Consider the following 10,953-nt stretch of genomic DNA (forward strand, 5'->3'; position numbering starts at 1 on the left):
ATCCCGGGCTCTCATCTCGCTATAGATAAGTATATGGTCCGCTTCACAGGCAGGTCCAACGAGACAACAGTCGTCAAAGGCAAGCCTATTCCTCGAGGCTTCAGGATCTGGGTTGTTACACAGCAAGGGTTTTTTATCCACTGGTTCTAGCACATCACGGGCGCACAATACGGCGCCGTTGGTATTAAGCTTCCTCCCGCAAAGCGCCGCTGCACCCGCCGCACGCAAGGATCACAAGAGACACAAGAGGGCTCCTCAGACGAGCCTATCGCCTTAAACTCGACTCAAAGCGTCGTCGTGGCCCTAGCAAATACACTGCCAAAAGCGACATATCACGTCTTCGTCGATAACCTCTTCTCGTCGGCAGATCTCTTCCGCAGCCTCCGCATGCATGGCCACGGAGCCACAGGCACGGCTCGAGCTAACAGCGGCATCAACGAGGAGCTTATTCACGATCTCAGAGGCGATAAAAGGCTAGGTACTAGCTACGACTTTAACCAGGTTAAGGTAATCCCTACGGCTAACAATCAGGTATCACGCTAAGACGCTTTCATATATAAATCTCTTACTAATTTATCTTCTCTTCATCTCATAAGGTTAACCAAGTCGCTTAGAAAGATAACCGCCTCGTCTTGTTCTTTATGACCGTTTTTTCCGGCGAGGAGCGCGTTGAACGCCGCAGAAAGAAGCCCTCCTCTAAGAAGCCCGAGGCCCGTCAGATCCGCCGCTTCTTTAGCGATGAAGCTATTAAGGATATCTCTATCCCTACTATTGCCGCCGAGTATAATGATGAGATGAATCACGTTGATCGGGGCGATCAATTGACGTCATATTATGCGTATGATTATCCCTTGCGCCGCGGCCCTTGGCAGGCTCTTTGCTAGACCTTCTTGCTTAACGTTGCACTCGTTAATAGCTACGTTATTCAGTTACGGGGTCCTAAGCCAAGTTGGAAGCGATTCACAACTCAGAAAGAGTGGCGAGAATGCATTTACAACGAGTTATTTAATACCTACGCCCAGAAAAGCCAATCGCGGCAACGTTACAGAGCAGGCGACGAGAGTAACCTTCAAAGCCCTAATTTACAGCGTGTTCACATCAATCGAGAGGTCAATCATGTCTATCGCAAGGTAAACTCAGCCTGCCTTGCTTGTAAGGGCTTTCGGCAGGGGCAGATAAGGTCAAAAGGTGAGAAAACAAGTCCCTTCTAGGAGCTCAGCAGTAACTGCCAAAGCCGGAAGCAGACTAGGTACGGCTGCCGCTTGTGCAATGTCGCGATTTGTAACAGCCAATATTGTTGGGACTTCTATCACCATGTAATTTAGGTGTGGCATTAAGTACCTTTCATTTGATGCATTTTAATTGGCCCCAACCCCTCGTCGTGACCTGGTTGCAGTCTTGTGGGCACTGAGGAGATAGGTGAGCATTACTGTTGGTGTCTTGGAAGAGTAGTGATTATCGCCTGCATTCTGCAACAGTTCTTGGATGAAATGCGTTGAAGAGTCATACAGCTCGTTGCATAAACTAGGTTGAGGGGTCAGTGGCCGGTTTCTGTCTTGCTGGGACACAGCAGCGGAGGTGAGCTCACATCTCGAGAGCAGAGTCGATGAGGTTAGCGAGCTTTTCATATCCGTCGAGGCTGTACTCTCGTCGGATACGCTCGATCTGAGCTCTAGCATCTTCCGCCGAAATAGCTGCCATGGTTAGCCTTGGGGTGAACGAGGGTGACTTCGGCTGGCTGGCCAGACATATATCACGAAGTTGGAGAGCACCTTGCCTCTTTTGATAAATGTCTCGTGTCTCCAGAGCCGATAGCACTGCCTCGTTTGGACAGCTCAGCCGACAGCCTGGGCGTTCTTGGACAACTGATTGGGTCGTGCTCACTCAGCGTGAGGCAGTAATGCAGTGCGCATGCTGCAGGCAAAGCCTCGAATTCACTAAGGCCATAAAAGCGGCCATCCTGAATGACTAAAACCTCGCTCAAGTTTCCTCGGGATCCATATCACGCGACTTGGAATCCAACCTTTATCGCCGGCATTACTTCTGCCGCGACCATCTTTATTTACTAGGGAGCTATATAGTACTTCAGTTTCCCTACCTGTCATGTTAGAGATGCAGATGAGTTTCAAAGTCACTAGGAGTAGAGGAAATACACCAAGTCCCCGCAAAAGGAGTTTGAGGTCAAAAGTTTAGTTCTATGTGAGTTTTATATACAAGACCTAGCTGACTGTTCTACATCCACTTCCTTCCCAGTTGCCACAGCTGACTGCTCAACTCTGACAACCCGTACCACAGCTTACAGCCGCTTAAATGTCATCCTCAAGAGGGCTATCACCCTGAGCGCTTCCAATGCGGCTCTCAAAGAAGAAGCGAAGTCTCTCAACCAGACCGCGGTCGGCCATGAAGCGGGCAAACTCGGCAGGGTTGGTAGCAGTTTCGTTCCAGAGGCTGGGGAATCCCTCGGGGGCAGGAATATCGTGACGGACAGACCACAGACCAGAGTTCTGCTGATACTCGGGGCTCAGGATGAAGTTGTGCAGCAGCTTGGCTCCCTCGGGATGGGGCGCATCCTTCAGGATGGCAGCGGTCTGGGGCCAAGAGACGTACTTGCCCTTGGTAGGCACAGAGAAAGAGATGGGGTCGGCGTTCTGGAAGCTGCCGGAGGCACCAAAGTAGGCGGCAGAGGTGCTGTTGTCGTCGCTGATGAGAGTCGAGGGCGTCTGAGTTCCACGGACCCAGCGAGGCTTCTGTGCGAGCAGGCGATCAAACCAAGAAACGCCATACTGTTGCATTCTGCGGAAAACACCATGTTAGTACCTTGCGTCATTATGTCATCAGATTTGTTAGAGCTTACATGATATAGAAGGCCCACAGAACGGCGTCATCGTCGTTGGGGTAGGTCAACACCAGCTTCTCCTTGAACTCGGGTCGCAGCCAGTCCTCGAACTCGACGGGGGACTTGATGCCGGGAAGCTTCTTGGTGTTCCAGGCGCCCGACCAGAAGAAGACATAGACACCATACCAGGTGGCGGTGTCGTCTTTGAAGGAGTGCTCAATCTCCTCAAAGCCGACGGGGGCGTAGTTGAGAAGAGCACCCTCTTGAGCCCAGCGAGGGTAGTCGTGGAGGGTTTGGAGGATGACGCTGTCGACGTAGACGGCATCCTTGCCGGCGGCGAGCTGCTGGTCGAGGAAACCGTCGTGGTACTTGGACAGGTCGACGGTGACATTGAGAGTGATACCGGGGAATCGCTTCTCGAATGCCGCTTTCAACCCATCTTGCTGGTTCTTCTCATCACCTCCATGCCAGAGGGTGACGGTGTCACCCTCCTTGAGGGCGGCCTTGTAGATCTCGTCTAGGCTGCGAGTCTCATACTCGGGAGCAGCCTTGAAGCCGAGGACCTGGTCGTAGGCCACAGCTTGAGAAGCCAGGAAGGCAAGGGGGAGGAATTGGCGAAGCATTGTTGTGGATGTGAATGCGAAGCTGTGTCTTGGTGATGAGATGAGTAGAGGGATGAGAAGGAGATGCGACCTACACGATATAGTTCATCTCAAGACAAGCTTATCCACAAGGTAGCATGGCCTCAAGCAGGAACAGGAACACCAGCCCCACCGCCACGTCTCCATTAACAAATGGCTCGTCCAGCATGTCTTACCAAGCCACCTGACTTCCGTCATCGAGGCTCATTATCTCGCCTGCTATAGCAGAGATAATTCCGAACTGCCGAGGCCTGTCTCAGCCCCAAGATCGGCCAAGACGGCAAGGAAGCGGATATACCACGAGATCAGCCCCATTCTTGGGGAGATCTGAGGGTGGTGATTGGGTGATGTGGTGTGAGAAGTTGAGTGTTTATGCTGGGCCTTGTCATAACCGCGCGCGACGATATTAATCATCAGGGTCGGCGTCGGCGCGGGATGGGAGACTGTGCGCCCTGTTGAACCGAAGCGGTCCTATTCATACGAGAATGTGCAGGGGATCCCGCAATGGTTTTTGACCAGACGAGCCTCGGAACCAGTTGAAGCAAAGTCACGTGACAAGACACATCTCAAATAGGAATAGCGCATAGCATCAGCCCAAAAGAGGGGCAAGAGTCAGTCAGAGACAATCAATCAAGCAATTCACTCAAGATCGGGTTCAACACGCCCATTCATCTTACGAGAAAACCAGCCAGCCTTGGCCCAATCAAGATTAAACGACATCTCTTTGAGTGCGCGAAGGCTCCCAACGCGTACCGGACAGGGGTTTGATCCAATCAAAATGGAGCTTACGAGAGGTACTTCTTTTCCCACCTAAATTCTATGGTGATATTGCGTATTAAACCTTACCCGGCGCTATATATTGATATCCCCCCGCTCTTAGTTCTTATTTTCTCCTATTATTGCTATTGCCTTTGCTATTGCTGCTAGCGTTGCTATTACTAGGAGGTAGATAATAATAATAATTAATAGTAATAATAGCAGAGGTTTTATAAAGCAGTATTAATATTATCCCCTTTTAAATGCGTGCTACTATCGTCCTATCTTATATATATATGCCAGATTAATTAAAGTTAAATTTAAATAGGATATAATATCCTTTTTTTCTTCTTTTTTTTTCTTTTTTTTTCTCTTTAATAGCCCTAATACGATATTAAACCCCTTAAACCTTAAGTCTTAAGTTAACCCTAAGCTAAAACCCCGGACCGATGCGACATAAGTTCTACTAGTTATTTAATTATTAGGGTTATTCTACGCTAATAATATCTTATAGAAATGAAGCATATGAAATATTATTTAACCCTTAATATTTATCTTTTAAATTTTAATTTTTAATATTTTTAATTCTTATTCCTTTCCTCTTTCTTCTCCTTCCTTTCTTTTTCTTTTCCCCTTAGCCTAGCTAGCTAACCCTAACTGACGTTCGAGTCCAAAATCCGCCCTTTGCACGTCTAGGCTGTGCTTTACAATGGGGCGGTCAGTTGGCTAATTCGGCGTCTTTCCTATTTGGATTTATCCGTGATGTTATGTCAGCAGCCTAATGCTCGAATAGATTCATTTCCCCCGTCTATCTACAATGTACGAACGGCGAGAAGGGAAGCACAAGGAGCAAAGAACCGCGGCACTTTTCAAGAGTCAACTTGGACGCGTTTGGAACTTGGCTGCGCGTATTTACTCCGCATTTTCCCGATGAGCTGATCTCTCGCACTTCGAAACTAATGGACTAATGATATGGCATTTTAGGAAGCTCAAATGTTGGTGGAACCTTGGCCTTCCGTGTCATTGCAAGGCACACGATCGTGGCATGAAGTCCCGAGGATTTGCGAACGTTGAACAGCTGTTGTGCAAGGCTTCAGATATCTACAGGATAATAAAATCTCTGTAACTTGTGGTATATTTATTGCAAGACTTGATGACTGTTACATGATTGACCCATACCTACCGGACTGCTGAAATAAGAAGCCCTGTTGGGTTGAGTGGAGTACAACAAAAGATATGTTCACCACGAGGGTCCCTCGCTCTACGCCTTCTCCACGTTGACCACAGCAAGCACGTTCCTCTGGGTTGACGCCTTCGCTGGTCTTTGAGCTGCAGAAATCTCATCGAGTTCCTCTAACTGCCAAAGTATTAATAGGGGCTTTATTTAATAGACGCATTAAAGCTTATAGTACGGCCATTAGTCTCGGGTAGGAAGACAAAGATTAGCACTAGGTAAATAAGGTCCTAGAAAGTAAAGATAATATATATCTGCCATCTAATCTTATCTATTGCTACTAGCGATGCAAATCGGCGCAATAGTCCGGTAGCATTAACGGTTAAATTAGAAAATGCCATGCCCTTAGCTCGCATCTCGAATAATAAAACTTCGACTAGATATAGCGCCTAACCGGGAGGCTAGTAGTAGTTTAGTCCAAACTACTATTCAGCCTATAGGCATAGACTAATAATTATATAAGGGTGCATGCGGGTATAGGTCTTACTCAATGACGCTTTAAGGGGCGCCACCCACCTCGCCCTCACGATTAAAGAACACGATTGCAACACGACTCTATTAACTACGAAACTGTACCAGGTACTACATAAACACCGATGCTAGGCCGAGACTAAACGCCGGCCTCGATTGAATACCGAAGACATCTGATATCCTGGTAAGCTCCAACACCATTATTCTCATCCCAGCCTGAGAGAAGAGGTTAGCAGAAAGTCAAGAATAGCAGGGTCGGCCCACTCACAGTATTCCCATGGCATCTGGAACGCGTCGCGGCATCGCACGCTGTAGTCCTCCATGGGGTTGAGGACGTCCATGTCCTTGCGGCCACCGAGCTCCGTCTCGCAGCCCTCGAGCCACTGGACACGGTAGCGCACCTTGTGGTTATAGTGGTCTCTCCATATCTTTTCCTCGTTGAAGCCGTCGGTGACGCGCTTGTCGATGTTGCCGAACCAGTCGTCGCACACCCAGGGGGGCTCCTCCGCCCACGACTCCTGGATCGGGACGTGGCCGGGGAAGTCGCTCTCCTTGTTGCAGACTGGCGGCGTGTCGACGAGGATTAGCTCGGGAGCCAGGTTATCGCAGCTGTTGAGCCAGGCGCCGATGGCTCCCGTCTTGGGGTCGATGATGATGAAGTCTGCACGGCCGCCCTCCTGCAGCGTCGCCCAGCGGATGTTGTTGCCCGAGGTACCGGCGTCGCCCGAGATGACGCCGATGTCCTTCCAGGGCTCGGGGTACTGGTTGAGCCAAACGCGGACAGCGCCGTCGATGGATTGTGTCCAGACGTAGTCAGCCAGGCCGTCACTGTGGAATTTGTCAGTCACTTCTCCAGCCTCTCACGTCCAGATAGTCTCGCACATACCCATTGATGTCGTAGAACTGAATCTCCTCTGGACGTTGTCCAATGCCCGAGGCGTCAGCCTCAGGAAGCGCCTTCCAGTAAGGACCACCCTTGTTGGCAAAGGTGCTCTTGTAGATGACGGTGCCGCCGTTCTCCTTGAGGTAAATGTAGTCGGCAAGCCCGTCGCCGTCAATGTCGGCGAACCGAACGTTCTTTGCCTTGCCGAGGCCAGAAGCCGACGTGCCATGAGCCTCGAACCAGTCGTCCTTGGCGACGTATTTGGGGTTGTTCCAGTAGAGGTCCATCTTTCCCGTATCGGCTTCGACGTTGAGGTAGTCGGAGTATCCATCTCTGCTCAACATGTTCAGTATTACCCTCGAATAAACGAGACTTGGTGTTCACGTACCCGTCTACATCACCGAACTTGACTTCGGGTCCTGTTGCTACGTCTGAGGGGAAGGAGAGGGCGTTGCCGCTATTGATGGGCTCCCAGAGCCAGCCGTTGACGTCGTTCTCGTTCGGGCCCTTGTTAAGGCTGCAATCTGATAAGTTTCTTGATTGCAGAGCTTCGGTTCGTAGTATGACTTACTAGATGGTCGGAGCACCGGACTTGGGATCGACCCAGATGTAATCGTCGGCCTAGTCATTAGCCTGTTAGCAAGAAGAAGGAGAAATGAAAACGAGGAAAAGATGACATACCCCATCACCGTCAACATCAGCGAATCGAATACCGTCAATGACCATGCTGTCGTCGCACTCTCCACGGTTGTACCACACCTGCAGACCGCCGTTGTCGTCCACGTACGCATAGTCAGCCTTGCCGTCACTGAAAGCAAAGATTAGTTAGTACGAGACACGGCTCAGGGGAAGAGAAGCCGTACCCGTCCAGGTCAGCCAGTCTGATCCGCTTGTAGTCCTTATTAATACCGTCGGCGATGGTCTTTTCCGGACCCTGGTTGATGAAGACGGGGACGCCCTCCTTGTGTGTCCGCTGGTTGAGGAACCCGGTGAGGCCGGCATCGTTGTCCCAGATGAGATAATCTACCGTCTGTCAGTGGCTGAACTAAGTCTATTCTTGACCAAAGTCTCTTACCATCTCGACCATCGCCGTTGATCTAAAGTAACACCATTAGTCATGCTCAGACACCATATGTATACCGGAAGTGGGAACTTGCATCAGCAAAGACAAGCTTGGAGATGTCGCTCACGGCACCGGTTGCAATGCCTTGTTGATCATGGAAAAGCAGCTCGGTGGATCCTTTGCCGCCAACGTTGAGCCAGTGTCTCAGCGAGCCGCCAGCTCCAATGTAGACATAGTCAGCGCGTCCATCGCCGTTAATGTCCGGGAAGCGTAGTGTAGCCAGGTTAGCGTGAGGGACCCCAGAGGCAATCTCGCCGCCCTCGACAAACTTCCAACCGTTGTCCCAGTCAGCATCCGGACCATAGTTCCACCAGACCTTGACCGAGCCGTTTTCGGGGTTGACGACCAGATAGTCGGCTTTCTGGGAGGTTGTTAGCATATGGGGATATGAACCTGGACCGTCGTGAACTTGCCCCATCTCCGTTCAGGTCTGCGAGGTAGACATATTTGGATCCCGTGACTCCACTACCGATGACGCCCTTGTTGTTTCCGGCCTCCGTCCAGTGTTCGGGGAGGTTGTTGATCCAGCAGAGAATCTCGCCAGAGTTGGGGTCGACCCATACGTAGTCTGCACAGTTCGTTCATCAGCTCGAGTCAAAAATCCATAGCAAAGATGGAGAGACTCACCAGCCTTGCCGTCGCCGTCCATGTCAACGAGACTAATAAGAACCGTCCATCAGTAAAGCCCAGAGCGACAGCCTGCACCGACACGTACCGCACATAGCGCCAGTCCCGGCCAATGCCATCGGCAACCTTGCCGTTGCCTCCCCACTTGTCGTCCGTCGATAGCTGCCAGTTCTTCTTGTACTTCCAATCACCGTTGGACCCAATGCCCTCGGCGATCTTGCCGGCCTCCTTCCAAGTCGGGTTGGCGTTGCACTTCCTCTGGGTCATCTTGGTCTTGGCCGCCTCGGCAGCCGCCTTGACCTCGGCAGCCGACTTCTTGTTGATGGGGATGGTGCCCCAGTCGGGTGCGGGAATGTCTGTGTCGAGGCCGCCATTGGCGTCGCTGCCCTCGTTCTCCCGGTCCGGGTCATTCCCCTCGGGCTCGGATAGCCATTCCTCGTCGATCTGGGCCACGAAGCTGTACCACCAGTCGCCCATGAGGTCGTATCCTTTGTCAGTCGGGTGCACACAGTCCCGCAGCTCGCCGCCGTCCTTGTCCCAGCCGGTGAAGTCGACGGCCGCAACGTGCTTGCCCTTCCCGCTGCGCTCCTTGACGACGCTGGGGATGAGCTTGTTGAACTGTTTGGTGCGTGTCTGCTGGCTCTTCATGTCATCGCACACGTTGATCACCTTGGCGACCAGGACGACGGCATCAGGGCACTCGTCGACAATCTTATCGATGAGCTCGCCGAGACGCTCCGAGGCCTTCTTGGGATCATTGCCCTCCTTGGCGATGATGGGCGTCTTGCCGTTTGTGCCGTCGTTGTCGTTCATGTCGTTGGTTCCAGCGGCGACGAGGATGAGGTTGGGGCGCTGCTTGAGCGACTTGCCGACTTTGTCCGTGATGAACTTGATTGTCTGGCCGGGATACGCTGCCTACATCTCGTTTTGAGTATCATGAAGGAGCAGGTGTGGTGAAGGAGCAACTTACATGCCATGCATCGACCCCGTTGGCCTTGGACTCTTCTTCTACCCCAGCCCAAACGACCTTATTTTCTGACCACGATTAGCGAGGTTCCTCATCAATTGATCATATTGAAATGACTCACCGGACAGGCCCTCCCTGAGGTTCTTTCGGTACCCCTTTCCGTCGCCGTCGGCGAAGCCAGCCGTGATTGAGTCTCCGACGGTGAGTATGCGGAGTTTGATACCGTTCTTGACCTTGTGACCGGGCTTGGTCTTCTTGTACCGGAATACATGCTTGGAGATGGGAAACATAAAATCAATATAGTCTATCTCGTTTTGGTAGAGCTTGTTTTGCTCGTCTGTTAGTGAACCCATGCTTGGTATCACTTGAGTCTCGACCACTGCGTGAACGCTGGTGGCAATCGTTGTGGTGGTGGTGGACTGTTCGCCTGTCACGCAGCGTGTGGGCATTGAGCATGAACCAAAGGTGGTTCTTCGGCTCATCGTGTTAGATGTGGTTTGCTGGCAATGCAGGTGGGAACTAGGTACTCACGCTTCAAAGCCAGTTTCTCGCGAGATGTACGAGATAGTCCTTGTGCAATCAGGTGGGGGTGTCTTCTGGCACTCGGTTGACGACGGCTTGTCTGGGTCGTCTGGATTGTTTGGATCAGGAGGAATGGGGTTCGGGTTAGGGCCTGGAGGCGTGGACGGCGGCTTAGGAGCGTTTGGGTTCGGCGGTCCCTTGAGGAACCACCACCACCCTCCCGGGAAGATGATGATGTCGTCTCCATCTTCATCCGTAGTGGTAATTGTCGACGTGACCGAGGCGTACTCGGTGTTGCGGGTCGGCACAAAGGTGGCGATGCCCCCGTCGGTGCCTGTGACGATGATCTCGCTGTACGAAGTCTCGGTTGGCTTGTCCGTTATGGGGTCCTGGCCCGAGTTTGGGGGAGACGGCACCAATGTTGGACGGGTGTTCTTGACGAACGAGGTGTCGTCGGCATCGCCTGGGCGGCTGTTCTTCACAAAGCCGGTGGTGTCGGCATCTGTTTGGTCAAGGGGTATGCCGGTGAGGCGAGGGCCAGCCGTCACGAACGATGCATCTTCCTGTCTTCGGACAACTGACCTTGGGATGCGCGCAGCTAGGCCACCTGCTGCCAGGGCTGACAGCAGAAGGGCCACCTTTCGCGGCGCTAGCATCTTGAGGAGTGACTCGGCGAGTGACCAGAGAAGATAAGCCAGAGACAAGAGACAGATGAGATGGGTGGGAAATGGTGGAAAGAGACATCAGTCCGAGGAAGGCCTGTCTGGCCCTCCTTATAATACATCCATACAAAACGAATAGCAGTGGCAAAAGTCAAAGATGCTATGGTCTGGTCTGATGGCAGTTAGTTCACGTCTGTCTGACCAGGCCCCAGAACTTACTCAGTTCCTCTC

At 51.8% G+C, this 10,953-nt stretch overlaps 2 protein-coding genes across 2 annotated transcripts; both read right to left on the reverse strand.

The window, feature by feature from the left end:
• Window positions 1-2,306: 2,306 nt before the first annotated feature.
• LRP88_12529 (ABC transporter substrate-binding protein) lies at window positions 2,307-3,459 on the reverse strand (the record flags this gene model as incomplete). Its single annotated transcript, XM_083248922.1, has 2 exons — window positions 2,307-2,793; window positions 2,855-3,459. The coding sequence occupies 2 exons, from the start codon at window positions 3,457-3,459 to the stop codon at window positions 2,307-2,309; spliced, it is 1,092 nt and encodes a 363-aa protein (XP_083095377.1).
• Window positions 3,460-6,077: 2,618 nt separating this feature from the next.
• On the reverse strand, window positions 6,078-10,716 carry LRP88_12530 (uncharacterized protein; the record flags this gene model as incomplete). Its single annotated transcript, XM_083248923.1, has 15 exons — window positions 6,078-6,154; window positions 6,207-6,766; window positions 6,825-7,154; window positions 7,210-7,338; window positions 7,393-7,442; window positions 7,503-7,629; window positions 7,685-7,844; window positions 7,897-7,918; window positions 8,012-8,301; window positions 8,354-8,512; window positions 8,572-8,603; window positions 8,660-9,486; window positions 9,542-9,606; window positions 9,660-10,015; window positions 10,070-10,716. 15 exons carry the CDS (start codon window positions 10,714-10,716, stop codon window positions 6,078-6,080), a joined length of 3,831 nt encoding a protein of 1,276 aa, XP_083095378.1.
• Window positions 10,717-10,953: the final 237 nt, after the last annotated feature.

Source organism: Fusarium phalaenopsidis, assembly GCF_050370095.1.
Source record: "Fusarium phalaenopsidis strain FUZ10S chromosome Unknown contig_32318, whole genome shotgun sequence".
Lineage (NCBI taxonomy): Eukaryota > Fungi > Ascomycota > Sordariomycetes > Hypocreales > Nectriaceae > Fusarium > Fusarium phalaenopsidis.